Genomic DNA, 23,643 nt, shown 5'->3' on the forward strand with positions numbered 1-23,643 from the left:
ATCATTGTGCTGAAATAACCCTAATGTGTTTTGGGTAGGCTACACATTACATTATGTAAAAATATAAATATGTACAGAAGGCCTATGCAGTATACAGTACAGTAACAAGATCAAATGAATACCTGGCCCACATTCGTTTTACTTTAGCCTACCGGTAACACAAACTGAACACACACTGCTGCATTGTACACATTGGTGTACAATGCGAATAAAAGATTATTTTTAATTGAAACTAAATGATTTAAACTGTTTTTTTTGTATTATTTACTTGGCCTACTTAGTAGTGTAGACAACTGGCACAATATAGATCATGGTCCTAAACAGATGTTCAGAATGAGCTGGAGGGGTTAGTGGCACATGTGTGCAGCTGATTGCTCCCAACACGTTGGAGAAACCAGAAATGTCATAGACATTTGTTTTCAAGGCTTCTAAGTACACGTTAGTACTTCTACCCCTAAGCGTGTGAATCATTCAGAAAACATTGATTTGTGTTTGTTTGAATTAAAATTTCATCAGCATAACAGGTGCTTTCTATTTCTTTTTCAAGTATGAAAATCACCTTGGTGCTCTTGGGGTGGATTTATGTTTTGCCTTTTTACCACCTAGAACTGCCTTGGTATCCCAGAAGCTTCATGCCCAACGAAGGCAACATTGCCTTGCCCTTCATGACCTTAACTTCATGCCCTGGTGTTATACATGTTACTTATTTATTTGTTTATTTATTTTATTATTATTTTTTATTATTATTTATTTATATTTTTTACTTCGAAACAAATGGAAAGCAACATTTTCTTGTGAGGTCCTGTGATGCATACTGTATGTGTATGACACACACTGTCCAAGGTCAAACACTGCTTAAACACAGTAGCTTACTTGGCAGTTTAGAAAGCATTACTGACCAGGTGTTCTGGAAAACCTTAAATCACGCCTTGCCTCACACACTAAGATGAAGTCTTTTTGGTAGAGGTGTTATAAATACACTAACTGAATATGATCTAGAGAGGCTAAAACATCTTAAACCCTTGAACGGATATTTAGGTGCAATTAAAAGAAAATACTGCAATGTATGAAAAAAGGCAGCTAAAAATGAGAACAAAGACTTACATTATTCTGATACAGAACTTGAAGAACTTTGTTGACATTATTTAGGGCATGCACCCGCGTGGATCCACGTTCTTTGGTCTGAAACAAACAAATACCAGGGATGAATAATGAAAAAAAATCTATAATGTATGTATTACATTTACTATGATCTCTACCTGAAAAGACTTACATTTGGTTAAAAAGCTATTTCTGCAATTGGGGAGACCACCATCTTAAACTAATCAATGTTCTTCAGTAGTCAACACACATACACACAGAAAATGGTAAAGCTTGAGCTACCATGAAGACTGACAGAAAAGTTGCTATTATTTCAGGGACCTTAGGCAAAATATCATTCCCCATTGGGCTTAGACATGGTTTTCATAGTCAAGTTTCACTGTAAACTATGAGTTCATTAGTCTGTCACCACTATACTCAGCACTGGACTATGCAAGACTTAATTGGCTAAAAGTTCCCTGTTTTTTTTTTAGATTTCAATATGTTAAAAAAAGCACTTTAAAAATATCTAAATGAAGCCTCTTTCACCATTACAAAGCTGTTAAACCCAAAAGGCGTCTGGTACTTAAAATATGACATGCAGTGGCTTTAGACATTAATGGAAATTAGCAGCAAAGACAGTATAAAAAATAATCCTTACCAAGACGCTCCCTGTGAGGCCTTCAAGAAGGTCCAAAAGCTTTCGCCCATCCCTGAGGTCTGCAAACATGTCCTTGATTGGGGGCTTCCCAGCCTTCAGCACACAGAATCAGTAAATTATAAAATGCATTTATTGTAAACTGTAAAACAATGCAATCTAGTATTCTAAAGTAATCCTAGATAACTCTGCATTCCAGTCCTACTTAAACAAGAAGATGCACATGTCACTCAGCTGTGTACCCTGTAATTTACAATACATTTCAACATTATAAAATGTTTTTCATGGTCTGTTAGTCCTGTGTCCCAATTAGTAGAGTGCAGTCAACTCTCATTAATACAAAATTTCAAGGGACCAGCAAAAAAAATGTAGGCCTATCTTATTATTAATTCTTAGGAGTCTAAGCCAAATGCACAGAGTTAGTTTGTATTGAAGTTACAGTAATACTGAAATCAAATTTCAACTTTTATAAAGTGTACATTGCAAAACTGAACTTGCAATCTGCATGTCCCATTCCGATCAGAGGCATTTTTAAAACCACAAAAATCATCAGTATCAGGGTAAATCTGAAACGCATGACAAGTTGCAGCCAGTTTGCTGTTCAGAAGCCTGTAATATTGTGCCCCGTTTTTTTAAAATGGTTACAAGAATGTTGAAATCTGTAGCAACATCTTCCTTTTTCTTATATGGTGGTGCATTTATCCACTGCTTTCAACACCTCCACAATTGTCTGCAAGGAGAGTGCATATTTTATTTTGCGTTGCTTCATGGAAATGACATTGATGCTTGAACACTATGGCAACTCAAAATGCATCACCAGACCAGCAGTCCCAAAACAGCATGGAGGCGCTAATCTGGATGCAAGGTACAACATTTCCCAGCTGTTCGAAACAGGGCAGTTCGTTTTAATTTATTTATTTATTTATTTATTTTAATCCCTGGGGGCTCCAAAATAATTTGCACAAACAGGATTTTTTTTTTAATTTTTATTTTTTATTTTTTTTTAACAGCAATATGAATTTATTTCAATGAGAATTGACTGTAATGTGTCTAGTTCATTGTTTCTTCATTTTGGAACCTGAAAACGTACAACACTGAAAAAACATATTTATTGTTCACGTTTTTTTCTCATAAATACACATAATAAAAATACAAAAAGCCTGCCAAATGAAGCAAACACTTTCACATGAGAATTAATGAAGATTATTTTGGCAACACACATTTTCCTGTCATCTGCTCCTAGTGATTTTTCAGAAAGCACTATTTAAAAAATCTCCAGTTTATTCTTAAACTACACTAAGTGCTTCTCATGAACAGGCTTTTAAAAATAAATAAACACAATAAAAAGAGGCTGTGCCACCAATAACAGCTGCATGGATTGAGTTCAAGACTAATACAGTGCTCCCTCTATTTCACTTGTCATTTATGTGATTTTACATTAACCTACTGCATAATGTTATTACTGTACCATGGGAACATTCTTGTGGGAAAAATATTGACTCCAGACTTTTGTGGCATTAAACACAGTGAAGTTAAAAATACACACAGACCCTTTGGCATATTGAGGTCTGACTGCAAAGCATAGGGAACCATTGTTTTATTCAAAATGAACCTAAAAAATGTAAATGCAGTGGAATGCAGTGTTTACTGTAACCCACAGAATAATCTGTACCACCTAACATAATATTGCAATATAAATGATGCAAATTAAAAGACCCATTGCAATTTTAAGAATAGTTTTGTTATTTGACCATTTCACAGATGAACACTGTAATGCAGTTCACACATCAAACATACAAATAATGTGGCACATGCAAAAAATTAATGAGAGAAAAATCTACAAAGCCAAATGTCTTACCTATGCTTTTTACTGTATATATTAGTTATTGTAGGTTGAGAGGTTGTCATTAATACCCAAACCCCAGCGAAGCTGTGTTGCTACAGTATCTAGGGCTTTAACATGTTTGGATGCACTTTACAGTGTTGAAGCAAGTACATTTTTACCTTTGTGAAGCGGGCATTAATCCATTTTGTAAAGGTTTTCCTCTGTACTGCATCGTGTTCATCTGTAAATAAATAAATAAATAAATAAATAAATTAGACTATTTATCTTAGAAAATCGGAAATCTTTTTCCGCTTGGCCTTATTTTTCCCCTGAACTTTTACACCACAACTGCTAATTCCCAGTGATAAGCTTCTATATCGAAGATTTATTCACTCTTTGGAGAATGGCAGTTATACTCATATATATATATATATATATATATATATATATATATATATATATATATATATATATATATATATGAATGATTGCCTTTGAGTACATTTGTTTTACAGTAACAGGAATTCACACACACACAGGGCCTACAATCTCATTAAAGTTGGCTCCATCCACAACCAGTAAGTCAGACCACTGGCATGTGAACCTCTAGGTCAAAGGTTACAAATCCCAGCTTTGGGTTTGTGTTTCTGCTGTTGAGGAATGCAGCAATCAAATGAGGTACTGGCCCCAGCACAGCAGAGTGCCGAACAAGCAAAGCCATACAGTACATATAGGAATGCCTGCTATTGTAAAGGAACGTTAATTCCATTTTACATACAAATAATAATGAATCTTCAAGACTAGGAAAATTAACAATGTTGTGACTAAGGTCTAAGGCCTATTAAATACTATAGCGCAGAATGACAATGTAATATATGATAACAGTCTGACATTTTACAGTGCACCTCAGCTCATGTGAACTTTTGGGAAATATGCAATACAACAATTTAAAAATACTTCAGGTTTACAGTATTTAGGTTGCACATTTGAGCTGCAAATTCAATGCAAAGTTAGCAGAATGAATACAGATTACAGTATGTAATTTCAAGGTGATGACAGCATATGTAAAATAAAACTATGAGCTGTGTGAGAATTAAATTAACTAATATGAGTAGTGTCTTCATTTTAGAGTCCCTCACTTCGTCATGGAGAAGTGCCAAAACTGTGGTAATCTACCAAACAGAAATTCACAGTACTGAAAGTAATATTTTAATAAAGAAAAAAAATACACAGTACCTATCGACTTGAGAGAGAAATGTGAGCTAAAAAAAAATCCGGAGTCTCCTGTAACTCAATACTAAAACCACTGGCAGTTTTTTTTTTTTAAACTTCTTAAAAAGGAATGCCAGATGTTTTTATAAACAAAGAGAAGAAAAACAGTGGGGTAAAAAAAATGTGATAGCCCTTTTCAACAACAAAATTAAACTAACAGAATTGCAGAATTTTATCAAGTTGTTAATACAGCACTGTGTTTCAGATAAGTGAATCAACGATAAATGACGCTGCTCGAGTGAAATCCACAGTCACAGTTTTCCACAGGTAAATATTGTTCAAGTATTTATTTATTTACTACCAGAAAATCTCCTTCATTAAGTGTGCATGAATGTGTTATACAGGTATTTCCCACCAACTGTATATTTGGCTAGGGAAAGTGGAACTAAGGAAAGTAAGGTGTTCCTTAGACTACTTGAGTTAGGGCTACTGATTTTCCACGATCACGGAATTAGGCATTTTGTGAACAGAATTTTTAAGTGTTGTCTTTTTCTCCTCGCAACTCCTGTTTTCAGTTTTTTTTTTTTTTTCTGCACTACACCCAGCCAAGTTGAGTTAATTCGTCATGTGACTTCATTCACGTGTCTCTGCTGATACTCAGCATGGCGGCTGCACCAACGAAGGAAAAAAATTGCAATGTTTCAGCAAAAGATCATCTATATGAGGATGGTGGGATATAATAATGAAAATTTTGCTGCCATTCGATTAATCACTTACGAGTCAATACCATTAAAGATCACACTGCCAGTCGTAAACACGTAGAAAAAAGAAAACAAAAAAGACAGCAACAAAAAAACAGCACTGGATTCTTCAATGCTGAAAAAATTAGATCTAAGGCAGGGCTTTCCCAAAGTAAGTAAGCTAAATTAATGTGTATCAAATTGTTTAGTTCATCTCTTTCCACTCTACCTGCATTTAAGAAAGCTATAATTTCAACGTTAAACCATGACCGTTTCTTAATTAAATGATATTATCTGACGATGAAGAAACAAGCACCAAGCTCTTTTTCTAGCTATGCATTCTGTGGCAGGATGCCCCGTCCCTGTGCGTAGTTTATGTGTTTCATGTTGTATGTGGTTTGTATGTATTGGTGCATAGAGTGTGGGTTATGTAGCATGGGTGCTTTAAAATTATATTTGTATTTAGGCACAGGGATTGCACAATCACTTCACGTGCAGATTAAAAAGGTATATTAGTATGTGAGCACAGGGATGTGTGTGTGTGTGTGTGTGTGCGTGGAATAAGGAGTGACAGGGAGGAAGTTAAAATCCTCCCTGCAAAAACAAATTGGAATGTGGCTGGAGCCGTGAATTGAAAAAGTAATTAAATGATTAATTAAGGCTCCAGCCACATGTGTATAAATAGGATGATCACGGATGATACGGGGTTGTGTGTTCAGAGGCAGAAACAGAGACGTCAGACAAGAAAGTCAATATTATTAGAAAGCAAGTTTACACCAGCACGATACTTGTTTTGTTTCGTGACCGTTTTGTGTTTGTCTATTTACTTAGGCCAAGCTTTCTGTTTTGTGAAAACTGTTTATTAAATCTGCGCAACAGCGCAATTCACTCGCCACTCCATGTCCTGCATTTCCTGGCCTGATGTAACCACCAGCCAGCCTGTTCACAATTCCTTAAAGGAAATGGATCACTTTACTGTGGAAAGGATGCAGGCAGTACACACCACTTGGTTTCATAAAGACATTCTGTCTGGAAACAAACCTCTTGTTAAATTTTTAAAACAACAAGGCAGAATTAACAAAAACAATTGGGAGGATTCATTATGTGTTTAATTTAAAGGGGGACTATTTCAATAACAATCGGGTGATTCTACACAGCAGTGAACCTGTGTAGAGCAATGAGTCAGTCAACATTCGAACATAAATATAACGTCATGTTTAAATTATCAATTAACTAATAGAGTGGGAAAAACTGAATAGGTCATTATTAAAAAACTGAATTTGCTATTCTCCAGAATGGAAAATCAGTAGCCCTACACAGGTGGTCAATAATGCACAACACAGGCCTCTATTCATAATGCTTCCATTTGTACTCTACATGCAATGAACACATGCATTTACCATGGAACTAATGCTCTTGAACAGTGTGTTACAATGAAGTAAATCATAAGTACATGAAGCAATCAAGTGGTTTGTCCCGACGTACAGTAAATGTGGATGATGGTGGAATTGAACTTAGCCTGCTATTACTGTAAAAACCATTTTGACAACTTTGTTAAAATTAAAAAATAACTACAGTAACAGAATGTTACCATTTCCACAGTACTGCATTTAGTCCCCACGGAAATCCACGGTAAAATTTCCTAAAATCTGCAATGAGAAGAGTGTTTTCTGCAAAATTCTGCAGCAGTGACTAATGAAAAACAGTGTTAACGAATGTATAAAACAGATAAAATTCCATGCTTTTTTGCGCGACCGTGGAATCCTGGCAGGACTATAACAAGTATAAAACACTCACACAATGTGTTCTTGGATGCATTACAAAAATCAGATGTCTTGTGAATAAAGTTTCCACGAGTCCAATTATGTAAATGAAGTCTGCCCTGAATACTGCAGCTCCCTACAGTGCAGTAAACTAAAAAAATAACAGCACTGAAATTCAGTATAAAGCCCCCTGTTAACATCCCTTTTAGAACACATCAGTAGGTTCATTTAGGTTTGCACTTGCAATGCCATTAAGTAAACGATAGATCCCCAGAGGTCATTCCAGCTCCTTTTATACAGTTTAAAAGCTGATTTTAAATAGACATACTGTAAAAAGGTAAGGAGGAGCACACCCCACGATAACACTATGTAACACAATTTTTGTTCCTGGGTAGTACGTGTTATTTCCTAATTGCTTATGCCTCAAAAGTATAGAAAATGGCTATTATTCCCCACAAACTTTGCTTTTGTGACCAGGACAGTGATATTTCAAAATATCACTATTTCCAATGGGAAAACGGGCAAATGTGTGTCTTCGTTCACATAAAGTCAGAAAAAAACAACACGTGAATCCAAATTAACATGTATTTATACTAGAGTAATACAAAAATGACTACAAAAGATTTAGAAGTGAGTAGTTTTAGTAAAACAAATGTGTGCCAGGTATTCATTTGATCTTGCTACTGTACTGTATACTGCATAGGCCTTCTGTACATATTTATATTTTTACATAATGTAATGTGTAGCCTACCCAAAACACATTAGGGTTATTTCAGCACAATGATTTACATTTAAAATGTATTGAGCATTGTAAATGTATGTGTGTGCGATTTCTATTTTATTGATTTTAAACCTGACACCTCCTTATCTCGGACAAACATGTCCGGTTTAGCCAGTGGCTACTATATGATTATGAAAAGTTTTTGGGGGTGAAGGTGGGATATATATATATATATATATATATATATATATATATATATATATATATATATATATATATATATATATATATATATAAACAGTATTAAAATAGGTAAAATGAAGACAGAACATAATGCATTGTACAGATGATGTTTACATTCAACAAAAACAATGTTATTTTGATTCTTGCACCTTTGCATGTATAGATGTTATTCTTCGGGCAACTTCTGCTGCAGCAGACCACAACTCAACTCCTGCTATTTGAAGTGTTGCACGACTCTCGCAATATATAATGCTAGAGATCTCTAAGAAAACGCAACAAGTATTTAAATTAGTATACTGCGACTCTCTTTATTAACATATTGTCTCTTAGTACATACAACAAAATGTTTAGTAAGTGTCACAAAGAAAATGCAAATTGCGGTATTTTGTGCTGCGACTGGCCCATCTTGATACCCCTACCACTAATTGTTACAGGGGCACAGTGTGGAATGGCCAGGGTGTGCAAGGTGTGTGGAACCTCTCTTGGCAGGGTCATCAATGTTTTTTAAAGCTGCTGGCAGGTTACCTAGAATTTTTTGCAAGGGGTCTGTGGGAGACGTGCTTGTCCATACAGACAACACAACTGTGATGGCTTGCATCAACCAGAGCGGCAGACCTCCTCTCAAGGGGTCCACAGCAGCTCAAGGTGGTGCGCCTTATCTTGGAGAGGTTCGGGAGACCAGACGTAGACTTCTACCTCCCAGAAATCAACCCACTGTCCCCTCTGTCATTTGAGCCGTCTGGTTCTGTCCAATAGGGATACAAGTGGGGCGTCTTTCAGATGTGTGGTCTGCATCGTAGGTTCAATCTTCAATTTTAATATGGCCAGTAGATTTTAATGTGCACTTGCTATGTTAGCAACTAAGCATTTACTATACATACAGCAGAACTTCGGCTACATATTAAAGGCTTTCAGTTTCAAAACTGGCAGAATCTGCACCTCCCCTATTGATCTCGCAGTGCCAATTCTTTTAAACTTGTAGAACCAAGACCCTTTTTTGTTTTCATAGTAATGAGCTCCCGCCAGTGAAATCAGGGTAGAACAGCAGAAATGATCTTCAGATCATATATCTGGCAGATATTATGAACTGTAAAGAAACTGAAAAACTGTAAAAGCAAATAAGCAACATTAGATAGTAGGTTGACAACAAGGTCATTAGGGAGTGTTGAGGTGTCAACAGAGTTCCAATTATATTACTGCAAACGAGGCGGAGAGGAAACACAGGAGGTACTGACATCGTAGACGGAAATCATAAACTGACCTTGGGCCTAATCTGGAGCATCATTTTGCACTAGCAGGTTAGTAAACATCACTTCAGCACCTTTTTGGTATTATTCCAAATTACAGCCTTGCACCTTTGTTTTAATCTTCAATTACATTGTTTAGGACAGTTGCTACTGCAGTATTTGTTATTTGAACATTTGTAAAACCTTGTTATATGGCTGTACCAGTGTGCAGTGTGCAAGCTGTTTAATATAAACCTGTAACTTGATTGGGCCTTGCTGCTTGTTAGTGATCATGCATTTCTCTTCTAATGACAAAACTACTTGTGAACCAAAATAACCGTCAGAATTTTTATCTTTTTTTTTTTTCACAATTTGGTAACACTATGTAACACAATTTTTGTTCCTGGTTAGTAAGTGTTATTTCCTAATTGCTTATGCCTCAAAAGTATAGAAAATGGCTATTACTCCCCACAAAGTTTGCTTTTGTGACCAGGACAGTGGTATTTCAAAATATCACTATTTCCAATAGGAAAACGGGCAAATGTGTGTCTAACCCTAACCCTACTCGCTTCTAAATCTTTTGTAGTCATTTTTGTATTACTTTAGTATAAATACATGTTAATTTGGATTCATATGTTGTTTTTTTCTGACTTTATGTGAACAAAAAGACACACATTTGCCCGTTTTCCCATTGGAAATAGTGATATTTTGAAATATCACTGTCCTGGTCACAAAAGCAAAGTTTGTGGGGAATAATAGCCATTTTCTATACTTTTGAGGCATAAGCAATTAGGAAATAACACTACCCAGGAACCAAAAAGTAATAACAATTTGTTACATGGTGTAATAATTGTGTGATTCTCATTGATTTACATGATAGCAGAAATAAATTATTTGTGTTCTAGGGGTACAATGCCAGAGAAAAGAGAAAGTTGGCAGTGACAAACAATAAAAGCATTTGTACAGTATCTTCTATTACTGTGTGACAGGTGATTCTGTTGTAAAGTTGTGTAAAGCTAAATCTTCCTTTAAGGCATTCTGCACAGATTTCCTTGTTTAAACATTACATTTTAAAATGTGGCTTTGCTTAGAGTACATGCTGATCAAAGCAATAAAAAAAGGATTTCAATTACAGCCGTACAGGTAAACGTGAAGTGCTTTACCTTATATTTGAATCAATAATAGCAACAACGATAAAAAAAAACTGTAAAGATATACCATACTGTAGGCTAGTGGTCTATTCAATTGATTTAAAGATCTAAAAATGTTTTTTTTTCCATATTTATTTCCTTGTACCATTAGTTTTTAAAACATTGGTGGCATTTAGATATGCAATCTAGTTGATCCACTGGATATAACCTGTAGTGTTTACAGTATAACTGTTTTTAAAAATACAGTCTTGCCTTCGGGGTAGAGAGCTCACTGCACACAAGTTATTGATTAAACAATGTTCCTGTACTCTGTGTTTTTACTGTAGATCAAGATGTTAACAAAAAGCAAATATTAGCTCACTTAGTACAAATCAGACATTTTATTTGAACATTACTGACAGCTGCTGTTGCACAGCAGCAGAATAGGATCTTAGTGTAAAGCTGAATCAATGTTCAGACCTGTGTCTCTACATTTCGCAAAAAAAAAAAACTATTGCCTGCTGTAAATTTTAAAAAGTGAATGATCTTTTATCAATGAGTGTGATACAGTATACAGTACAGCATCTTAATATATTGCAAGGTTATTGCACACAACAATATTTCTTTGGTCAATGCAGTAGAAAAGCAAAAGCAAATTCACAATTCAAGCCCACCGGAGAAAGAAAGGGCTCAGCAAATCAAACTAATGTCAGTGAAAACAAACACTAAAAGGAAAAGTGAGGCTGTAATGTGGAAAATTAACAGGAAGATGCGATTATGCCAGGAAGGAAAATCCCAGAAGTCCCTTCATATAGTGCACTGCACAGCCAATGAGCTGTGCCAGCTAACAGGTTTTTTTTCTTGCACAGTAACACAGTCTACAGTATTTCACATAGTGTACAGTGTATTACAAGTCTTAATCCCCCACATTTGCCCCAAAAAATAAAATAAAAAAACAGCTGAATTTGAACAATACCCTTCTTTAGATCTGGCAACAAATATTCTGAATGCAGTCTTTAAAAAGGATTGTAATGACATAGTCTTCGCTTACAGGTAGTATGCAGTAGACGAACGCCGGATTTCTATTCCTGTATCTCTGTGTAAAGGTGGGTTACTAAGAATTTAGATGCTCAGTTTGACTTACTCCCCATCTCCTAGCATTTGAATGATCTGTAAAAAGTTTGATAATAAAAATGTTATCAGCGTAATTGCTGCACCAAGATGTCATCAAGTAAATAATTGGAAGAGGAGGTGGGGGTTTGAATTCTGCCCATGTGGGACGCAAAGAATCTGCAGAATTCCTAGTTTCAGAAAAATTCTCAGTGCTTTGGGGACACTTGCCCAAGCTTGCCTTGCCTATGTGAGTTTACACTTAGAAAATCAGCTCAATAAACTTAGATAAACAGTTTACTTGAAGTTTAAAACAAATCCTACTTAGGAAACAACAAATACACACATCCTTAAAATGTAGGGTTTGCATTCTTGTTTTATGATGTTGAAAAAATAAAAGTGAATGTGTTGCATGCACAAAGATAAGCAAAAAATTCAGTTGTGTAGCCAACAAGCCATATCTCACAGGGGGCCTAGGCTTTCACCAAAGAGCTTTTTATAACATCAGTACTACGAAGTTGCTATTCAAAATGGTTTATGACATTAGCAGCTAGCGGCATCAGCAGGATGATAATGCCTAAAGTAAATTATTGATAACAGGAACGTATTACAGTAAGTACTGTAGAATGGTTGACACACATCAAGTTTGTTGTCATTTAATTATATTGCAGGTTGCAGAATAAATTGTATTGTGTTTCACAAATATTTTATTGGAACAATCCACTGTACATCAAAAATGCATCTAATTTGTAGTGGGGTTCCCATATCCACCCAGTTAAAAAGGACAGAAGCACAAATAGGTCAAGCAACTCAGGTCAGTGAGCCATCTGTCAAGCAGGAGATTTAAGTCTGTGCAGGTATTATTCTTTTAAAGACTGTCACCGCTACTGGAAGCAGGACGATCTGTGGGATACAAACTGAACATTTGTGAAACTGCAACAAATATTGTAAAAATGACTAATGTGTTTTAAAGAATATAAAATCAGTAGAAAAACCAGAAGAAGTTCATTGCACTGGAGGTCAGGCCTACCTGCTGAAAGCTCCAAACCTCCCTTATCAGGCAAAAGCAATAAAAGAATGTGTGGATTCTGACACCAGGCTCTCTTTACTTGAGACACTACAGTAAACTGGATTCCGATTCTGTAACACTATGTTCTTAGACTTCTGCACGCTCTAATCGGTTCTGTATTTTAGCTTTAATAGGCGTTCTTTGAAAAAGAACACTTGCTTACAGTAACTACTAAGTTAGTACTAAAGTATGTGCACACATTGTATAATTTATGTCCACAAACTTCAACACCACAAGAACCTCACTACTAGCAGCTGAGCAGCCCAGTAGTACTGTATAGGATTGTAAAATAATATAAATCACGGATCAATGAAGTTTTGGAAAGATTTCTACATGGAATCACTTTCTTGCATTCCAATCTAATAGAGGGCATACTGTACATTTACAGTAAGAAACTAAAAAGGAACAAAAAAAGTTTGCCTCCAAGTAGCTTTTCTAATTATTGCAAGAGAAAGATCACAGGTAATAAAAGTAATGACAAGCGTTACTTCTGAAGTTTGTTACATATTTAATAAAATTGCATCTCTAAGCAAAGGGACGAAGCAAAGCCACGTTTCGAAGTATTTTGAGAAAACAGTGGTATGTAAATAATTACGCCAAAACAAAACTGCAGTACCACAAAAACACATTCAATGCTTCACCATCTGAAATGAAAACATTCAGAAAATACTACTGTGGATGGAGTTATTATTATTATTATTATTATTATTATTATTATTATTTAGCAGACGCCTTTATCCAAGGCGACTTACAGAGACTAGGGTGTGTGAACTATGCATTAGCTGCAGAGTCACTTACAACGTCTCACCCGAAAGAAGGAGCACAAGGTGGTGCTGCTCAAGGTGATTTGCTCAAGGCCACACAGTGAGTCAGTGAGTGAGCCAGGATTTGAATCGGGGACCTCTGGGTACATGCCCTTTTCTTTAACCACTGGATCACAAAGCCTCCATACTGGCTCTGGGAGTTACTGATGCCAGTAAAAAACAAACCTCCATAATAAACAGAACACTCCAGACGGTGACTGACATTTATTGAGCCCTTAAATCCCTGTGAACACGTATAACACAAGGATTTAAAAGGAAGTTTATTTTAAAATATTCAATTCAGAGAAACGCATACATGTAAATAAACGATGTATAGTTTTAACTTACCAGTACACTTTTACACAAATCGTTTGTTTAAAAAAAACAAATAAATGTCCTCGATATCTGTGCAATTTGTCAACAGAAGGGGATTTTTTTTTTTAAATGAGAGATCCCTGAACAGTAGCGTTAGTATAATAATGTACTGGAATCTGTGCATTTCATAGATTCTGTAACAATAGCAAGCAGCGTTTTTTTTTTTTTTTTTTTATTATTAGTAACAATAAAAATAATAATACAATACAGCTAGTACACAACTTTTTTCCCCATCTTTTTTCATTGCAATTGGTACTAAGTTAGTACGCACCTGGCGACAACCCTGAGATGGTACCGTATAAGTTAGTCTGTAACTCAGAACGCAGCTCCATAATAAATCAACCGGCAGGAATAAGAGACTGAGTCAAGAAACTGCAGTGAAGTACTGTTGCACACGTTTAATAGACACAAAATCAAACCACCAAAAACAAAGGGGCAAATCAAAAGGGCACAAGGGCCAAAATGAAGATTTAAACGAGAAAAGAACAAGTAATATAGGCTGGGCATTCGCCTTCATTATAATTACAAAAACACATCCGAAACACAGGTCAAAACTCACCAAACTCCCTCCTCCAAACAAAGGATTTCTGCTCCCCTTTATACAGATGGCCACTCCCCAATTAGCACTCAACTACCTAATTGGGCCACACCTGTGATTGTTGACAGGGGCAACATTAACCCCATCCCTGCCAACCTATAATTCCCAGACACACACACTGTTACACAAGCAAGGCTTTTGCCGCGCCACACCCATGCTTTCAGCAGCAGTAAATCAAGATAGAATACATTTTAAAAAATGAACCAGACCCACTAAAGACAAGGAAATCAAGACACTGACTCACTTTATTGATGAGAAGACCAGCTGTTTAATGCTGAACAGCTGTCTACTCGAGAAACTACAAAAATAAAAGCTTACCTCTGAGTCGAAGAAACCGTTTTGCCATTCTTAATTTATTTGGAATGCTTCGGTTTACAATGTGTATTCTAATTCTTCCCAATCAGTCTTTCATTCACCAGCAGCACCAAAGAAACCTGCTGTACTGTGAAGAGACTTTTCAGCAAGCAACATAATCCAAGTGGGCTGTCCAGCGTGGGACGATTTCTTGTAGACTGACTGAGCACAGAACTGTTGGAACATAAGTCCTGGTACTGAGCTCTGCTGTCCCAGGAGACTGTACATTAGCCAAACCGCTACTGCACATTATGAGCCACTCATTTTTCCTTATTTAGATATTTTCTTAATGCAGTACTGTACAAGGTTATTAGTATGCCATAAAGTACATGCTCTACACCAACAGTTTATACAGTGCATACTGTTTTTTGAGCACATTCAGATTTTAGCATCAAAAGATGAGACAACTTGGTCAGTACAGAGCCCATACGGTACGTAGGATGATCTGACTGTGTCATTATCAAATGAGATCCAAATCCAAGATCCTGCATTCCTTAACCTTTCCTGTGCTTATGATGAGCTGTCTCATCATAAATGCCGTATAGCTTATTGTTAAACAGAAGTTGCCGACTGTATTTGATGATCTGTGTTTGTAAAAACTCTTTTGTGATTATTTTACTAGAACAATGTACAACAATCATATACTCTAAGCCAGTGGTTCTCTCTTACTGGTGGTTGCACTGCAAAGTTTACTTAAGGTTTTTTTTGTGTGGTTTTTTTTTTTTTGTTTTTAAGCTGTACACGCAAGTGAAAACTCAAATTTAACTTAAATAGACTCTTCAAAAAATAAATTCGAAAAAGGTGGCATTGCACAACGAAACCAAAAATGTGATTTTTTTTTTTTCCCCCTGTAGATACACAGGCATCCATTTTTCACTCTCAGCTGTGTGTGTACAGATGACCCGGTCTGTCAAGCACATTTCTTAGGGACTGGTGCCATCTGCCAGTAAAAAAAGAAAACTGCATACACTTTTACAATACAGTTTTTCAATTTTATCATTGAAGCGCATTAAAAAGATGTTTTAAACTTTGCAGATGCACATATAAGCGCCTGCATGCTATTCACTGGAGTGACAAATTTGGACTTGCACGCGCACGTGGAAAACGCAGGATAAGCAGCTGGGTGGTTAAGAGAGGAATTACTGGGGGGGCTGCTGTGGCCGCATTTCAGAAACGTTGATCCAAGCACTACAGCTGTACCTGCACCGTAGATGTTGACTTTAAACCATTGACAGAAGGTTTTCTACAGTAAAGCAGGGCATTTTCTAAATAAATATAAACTACACAGTAGGAGACAAACTTGCTTTTCAAGTACTGCACAGTACCTATAATGAACAGTTGTACAAGAATGTCATCCTCAGCCTCTGAACTCAGACCATATCATCTAGACGCCCTTGCAAGCTCCTCCTTTCAAAATCTGAATGCTTGGTTTTCATGACTGCTCTGTGTTTATTAATTACTTAAGAGCTTTGTAGATGAACTATATTTTGAAAAGTATTACAGTACCCGCTCATGACGAGAAATTAGGTATGTAAATATAAGATGAACTTTAGATCTACAATACAACATTTAAACATGCATTATCTAGTCTAGCGCTCACTCCAATTTTCTAAAAAAGATTCATTAATCTGAATAAGTTGGTGTCACAGATGGCTTTGAGTGGTATGTGGGTGGTGACGTCTGGTTCAAGAAGCAGTAGCAAAAACAAGGTATGGGCTGAAACTGAAGCACTATGGCTGCACTCAAGTGTTTTATTAAAATAATAGAGATACGGTTTTAAACAAACAAAAACACTTCTGCAAAACAAAAAAGGCACGTTGGCCAAACAAATAAACAATAACACAAACAAGTATATCGTATATAGTAATTGTTTCTCTCTTCTAACTCACATCTCTCCTCTGACACTCTCCGCCTTCTGAGCCGAGAGTGGGTCTATATTCGTGACTGGAGTTTTAATTACCTATTAATAAATTACCCTATTAAGGCTCCAGTCACATGGTTTTAACCCCATCCCCACCAACTACACATAAGGCTGGCTTTTTCGCCAGTCGTAATCAGTAAATAAAGTATGGATGGTGCTCGACTGCCCGCACAAACACAATAATACTAATACAAATGAAAACAATAATCATACATAAATAGACATACACAAGGGGAGGGCACTTTGCCGCACGACATTTGGCACAGGCGATATTCCATGCCATAACAAAACTCGCTTGAGTAGTTACATCAGCTTTTTAGTGAACACAGAAAGAAGCATCTGCTGACTGCCGAGTCGTGCTTTTAAAAGAGGCTAGTTTGTTTCTCCTCAAGTTCACCCAGGAGGATATTCAGAAGAAAATGTGTTGTCATTTGTTTCATAATGACGTTTGAGGTCAATAAAAAAAAAAATTAAAAATAAATAAATACTACTACTACCCATTTCTTTTAGCATCCTCAAATTGAGGATGCTAATGAGAATTTTTTTGTCCTGTACATTGGACGGTCCCATTTAATGGGCTTTAAATAGGACTACTACTACTAATAATACTAATAACACTAATAATAATAATAACTCCACCCACAGTAGTAATTTCTGAATGTTTTCATTTCAGATGGTGAAGCGTTGAATGTGTTTTTGTGGTACTGCAGATGAGACACTGATGATGTTTACCACCGTTTTCAGTTAAAGCACTCTTTTTTTTCCCCCATTCTGGTTTAAAGGCTCATACTTTTGTTTAATTCTCGTGGAGGGTTTACTCAATGCCATTTTCTTCATGAAACAAACGAGCACTTAATTCAAAATGATCCAATTTACTTTCACCCCACACATCCAGCTTTCATTCGAGGTGATTGAAACACACATGCGCCAGCGCGGGGGGTCAAAAGTCATCAAGTGACCAAATGTCCTTACATTGAACGTGCAGGCTGAAATGTGAAGGGGAGAGAACTTGCATTTATTTTTAGGTTTTTTTTCTTTTATTTTCTATTTTGTTTATTATTCTTTCTTCAGTTCATTCGAGCCGCAAAGCATGCGTCACCACGCATTTCACTGGGAGTTGCACTTGAAACTGCCGCGGTTTGGCCAGCTCTGCCTTAGGCTATTTGAATATGAACAGAATGAAAAAAAATGAAACAAGATTTACACTATAGACAGAGCAAGTGGCTGAAGCTGCTTCTGAACAAAATAAACCTATACTGCACATAAAGGTATCTTGTCTTCATAATAATAAATCAAATGCAATACTTACAACAATTTGTGAATTTAACAAAGACAATAGACTTCAAAAATTCTACTATTCAATTTCTCCATCTTTTTTTGGTGGACCCGGCCCACCTAACAATGCTGGACACCAATGTAGAATATCCAGAGTTAAACAGATTCCCACATCATGCCAGTATTACAAAGACCCAATACAATAATAATAAATAATAATAAAATACTAAATTGTTTTGTTTGAAACCACCTAAATCATTTTAATAGTCATAAGATCAATTTCATTTTAATAAAACCTATATTTATTCTTAAAACCCCAATTAACAATAAATAATAATAATAATAATAATAATAATAATAATAAAACAAAACTTTGGTGATTCTAGTAAAATACTGGATAACAGTATTAATGAAAAGTTTTTAACATGTACTGCAGCATGGATGTATATAGTTAGTTAAAGTTATTTTGGATATAAATAACATATTTATTGAGAACTCAACAATACGCATTTTATAAAATAATTTAAATAAGCACTGCATTTTGAGGATTTTACGATTTTTTTGTGTGTGTGTGTAATTGATACCACATGACGTGCAAAACCTGCAAGTTGATGATCTGTAGCTCCAACATGCAAGACAAAAACAAGCACAACACGAACCGCATATTTTAAAAGCAGTTTTTCATTTTCAGTATAACACAATAAAAACGTAAATAACAAAGGTGTTTCTTAATTTAAGGGTGCATGTCACCCCCCCCCCCCCCCCCCCCCCCCCCCCCCCCCCCCACACATTGCACGTTGTGTTTGTCAACATTTTTAAACATACTTAAAGTAAAAATAATGCACTTGTGTTTTGTGTGTGCATAACATATCAAATATTAAACTTTAACCTCAATAAAATGGCTTTTGATAATACGGATAAACTTGAACAAGTGTTACAGTGCCTATTAGTACCACGTAATGGAGCCGGACAGAGATTTTTTTTTACACGGTTTTTTACACGGTGCCTCTCCAAATTCTCTTCTTCCTCCTCATATCTCCCTCTCCAATTCGTCTTCTGACGTTAAATGCTGATATCCCACCATGCCTTCCTTTTAAAGGAGTACAGCCTCTATACATGACCTAACATAACAAAATAAATTTTTTTTTTTTTGGTACAGTATCCGAAAATAGTAATATTTTCAAATAAAAGTAGCCTGCGCAAATATTGTTTTAGACGGTGGATCGCGCCGGTCGCCAGCTTATTTTGAAAACCCTGCACATGGAGTTAGAAGTCTCATACAGTGCAATATGCACTTCCAACTGATTCTACAGTACCATATGAGAAGCTGCACAGAAAAAAAAATTATACAGCATGTCTGTAGAATGTGCGCGTGGGCACGCACGATGTGTGCTGAAGGATTTGGTCGTGAGCCAAAGATTATTCCAGAACATAAAGAAAAGGTATACATGTGTTATACCTTTTTGTATACTCGTTCCATCAAAAGTTCTCAATTACAAATACAGCATTTTAAATACACAATTCCCACGATCAGCTAGTTTATTCTTTTGCTGCGAAATGGCTCCGGTTTGTACATATCCCCTCCAGTTCAAACTTATAAATACTCTTATGTTATTCAACGTCATATTTACTTTCCATTTCTCTCCCCCATACAATTTTTCATTCATTTATTTATTTTTTATTTTTTTTATAAAGGTTGTGACCACTCAGAACAAGTCAATGACAGTTTAAAAAATATTGTCTATTGTACTGTACAGTCCTAACAGGTTTCAAATCTATAAATTAGGGCTTCTGATTTTCAAGGTTTTACTTCGAAAAAAAGTTGCAGTTAAAAGAAAGTGTGATTGCACTCTGTTTGAAATCTATTCTTAAGTGTCATTTACACAGCACATAAGTTAACTCCCTCCCCACACACACTACATTACTAATGCTAACAAAAAAAAATCATAAATAAAAAAACTATGCACTTTTCCCTAAATTAGTAAATATAATATTTGATGAAACAAAAAAACACTCAAAACATGACATTTAACATTTTTCCAATAAACAAATAAAGAAATGTTTCTTTAAAACAGTGCTGTGTCTAAGATATCCTCTTTACAGCCCACAATAATGCTCTCTCACTCACACACACACACACACACACCCCACCCACCCAACATGTTTGTTTTAACACAGAGCAAACTAACAAAATATGCAGCAGAGCACTCCCTAAGATACTTAAGCAGCTTTCAATCTGGTGTGGCCTGGCCCGATTTTAAATGTAACCTGGCACTAATTGTGTGTGGTTTGTTGCTTGGGCCAAATAAAAAATAAATAAAAAAATGTGTGGTTCTGGTTACGCTAGAAAAAAAAATAGGGTAGGTAGGTAGGTCATTTTCTTTTTTATTTCCCGAATAAGCAGTTTGCACTGGTAAAAGTGACAAGTGATAGTTTACACTGTCAAACTGCTATATTCTCCCACCATCGCCTCTATCTCCACCTCACAACTGGCTCAGTCTCATTTTGAGGGTGCATCTTCATTAATAAACTTTGGCTTGTGGTTTTCAATAATATCAGTTAGGGGTATTATGTATTATTGATTGATTGATACATACACAAGCACATACATATGCATAAGGTTTAATTACAATTAAATAACATACCCACATGTTACGTATTTGTAATTACTGTAAAGGGAGTGTATTTACATCACATTGCCAGCACACACTTTCATGAGCCTCTTGGCACTGGGTATTCAGTGGCTCTGCATTGCCAGCAGCAGTGCCCGTGTTACAGGATAATTCTCACCCTGGTTGAGTTCTGTCCTAGGCTAATCCTCACCCTGTCAGGTCAATTCTCACCCCAGTACTCTGTACATAGCACAATCGTTTTCACTGTATGATAACTAATCTAAGCTAATGAGCAGTAGGACATATATTTGTGAATGTACTGTAAAAGATACATTAAAAAAGACTGAATAACAACGTTTATTGAACAATAATAGTGAGAACAATAACAGAACAAAAATGTTTCATACACTACAAATTAATAATCTTGTTTAGAGCAAGCCTGGACAACGTGTATGTATGCATGTATGTGTGGATAGATAGACAGATTCGATCAATCGATTGATCGATCGATCGATTATATATGGCTCTGGAAAAAATTGAGACCACTGCAAATTTTTCTTAAATCAGCATCTCTACATGTATGGCAGCCATTCCATTCCAGTGTTTGTTGAATTCCAACACAGGCACACCTCATTCTACTGAATGAGGTACTGATTAAGGGATCACCTGAACCAAATCTTATTTAACGAGGAAAAGTATAAAAACCACTCCTGTGGTCATCACTATCCTCTTGCAATAGGACCAGCTGGATGGCAAAACAGTGCTAGTAGTACCGCAAAAGTAATTGGAATCAAAAAGTAACTATTGATCATGCCCAAAGAGTTGAAAAGGAAAGTTTTGAGTGAGGAAAAGAAGGGTTCAATTCTGGCTTTACTGGCAGAGGGATACAGTAAGCATCGGGTTGCTTCCATCCTTAATTTCAAAGACGGCGGTTCATAAGAACAAGGTCAAGCAGCACACATTGGGGACAACAAAACTACAGACCGGCAGCGGGCGAAAACGACTCTCCACTGACCGGGATGACCGCCACCTCATTCGAATGTCACTCAGCAACCGTAGGATGACATCAAGTGACCTACAAAAAGAATGGCAAACGGCAGGTGGGGTGAAGTGCACTGCGAGAACGGTTCGAAACAGGCTCCTAGGGGCAGGGCTGAAGTCGTGCAAAGCTAGAAAAAAGCCCTTCATCAATGAGAAGCAAAGAAGAGCCAGGCTGAGGTTTGCAAAAGACCATAAGGATTGGACCATAGAGGACTGGAGTAAGGTCATCTTCTCTGATGAGTCCAATTTTCAGCTTGGCCCAACACCTAGTCGTCTAATGGTTAGACTGAGACCTGGAGAGGCCTACAAGCCACAGTGTCTCGGACCCACTGTGAAATGTGGTGGAGGATCGGTGATGATCTGGGGGTGCTTCAGCAAGACTGGAATCGGGCAAATTTGTCTTTGTGAAGGACGCATGAATCAAGCCAAGTACAAGGTTGTCCTGGAAGAAAACTTGCTTCCTTCTGCTCTGACAATGTTCCCCAACTCTGAGGATTGTTTTTTCCAGCAGGACAATGCTCCATGCCACACAGCCAGGTCAATCAAGGTGTGGATGGAGGACCACCAGATCAAGACCCTGCCATGGCCAGCCCAATCTCCAGACCTGAACCCCATTGAAAACCTCTGGAATGTGATCAAGAGGAAGATGGATGGTCACAAGCCATCAAACAAAGCCAAGCTGCTTGAATTTTTGTGCCAGGAGTGGCATAAAGTCACCCAACATCAATGTGAAAGACTGGTGGAGAGCATGCCAAGACGCATGAAAGCTGTCCTTGAAAATCAGGGTTATTCCACCAAATATTGATTTCTGAACTCTTCCTAAGTTAAAACATTAGTATTGTGTTGTTTAAAAATGAATATGAACTTATTTTCTTTGCATTATTCGAGGTCTGACAACACTGCATGTTTTTTGTTATTCTGACCAGTTGTCATTTTCTGCAAATAAATGCTCTAAATAACAATATTTTTATTTGGAATTTGGGAGAAATGTTGTCAGTAGTTTATAGAATAAAACAAAAATGTTCATTTTACCCAAACACATACCTATAAATAGTAAAACCAGAGAAACTGATAATTTTGCAGTAGTCTCTTAATTTTTTCCAGAGCTGTGTGTGTGTGTATATGTGTGTGTGTGTGTGTGTGTGTGTGTGTGTGTGTGTGTGTGTGTATATATATATCAGGTGGTCTCTGCCAGATTACGGTACAAAACTATATTATATTTCTAGTTACAAAATTTATTATTGTAAATTATTGAAAAAATAACATTTACTTTACTTTCTCATCTACTGAAAAAAGTAATATTCTACTGGTTTATTTTTATTCAAAACTGTTCACACGTGGAGTTAAATTTCTTAAGAATTTTTTAATCGACATGCGCTTAGTGTATCCTTAATTATAAATAAATATATATATATATATATATATATATATATATACACACACACACACACACATACATATTTATAAAAATAACAGACACATACAAACTTTGTACTTTAATTCCTTTCCCACCCACCGGCTGCTTCTTGGTTGTCCGGTTACTAACATTGACGTTTACGACATCATTTAGGTCCAACTCACGTGACTTAGGGGTGGTTGTTCCGTACATTAGCTTGATTCGGTGCAGGAAAACCAAAACAAAAAATACCCGCAGTGGAAACTCATCCAGCGAGCATAGCTGACTGCGAATGTGGGTTCACATACCTGTCAACATTTAGTTTTCAAAATAAAAGGGAGCTTTTGCAAACTGTGACAGTGGCCTTAATTGAAGTAAATACCTACATAACACAAAGGCAGACTATTGCACTTTATGACTTGGTGGTAGGATACACTGCTACTGTAATGGCTTTTTATGAGTACAAAACTGAAACCGATAATAGCAGAGCA

At 36.4% G+C, this 23,643-nt stretch overlaps 1 protein-coding gene across 3 annotated transcripts in view; it reads right to left on the minus strand.

The window, feature by feature from the left end:
* The window catches only part of LOC121316956 (utrophin-like), a 224,518-nt gene that overhangs the window by 181,819 nt on the left and 19,056 nt on the right, over positions 1-23,643 (minus strand). For all 3 annotated transcript variants that reach the window (XM_041252376.1, XM_041252375.1, XM_041252374.1), the window contains exons 3-5: positions 3,743-3,804; positions 1,742-1,834; positions 1,105-1,182 (exon numbers count right to left, since the gene is read on the minus strand). In XM_041252376.1, coding sequence (XP_041108310.1) covers positions 1,105-1,182; positions 1,742-1,834; positions 3,743-3,804 — 233 coding nt within the window. The remainder of the gene's footprint in view (positions 1-1,104; positions 1,183-1,741; positions 1,835-3,742; positions 3,805-23,643) is intronic.

The sequence above is a fragment of the Polyodon spathula genome, chromosome 6, assembly GCF_017654505.1.
Source record: "Polyodon spathula isolate WHYD16114869_AA chromosome 6, ASM1765450v1, whole genome shotgun sequence".
Classification (NCBI taxonomy): Eukaryota; Metazoa; Chordata; class Actinopteri; order Acipenseriformes; family Polyodontidae; genus Polyodon; species Polyodon spathula.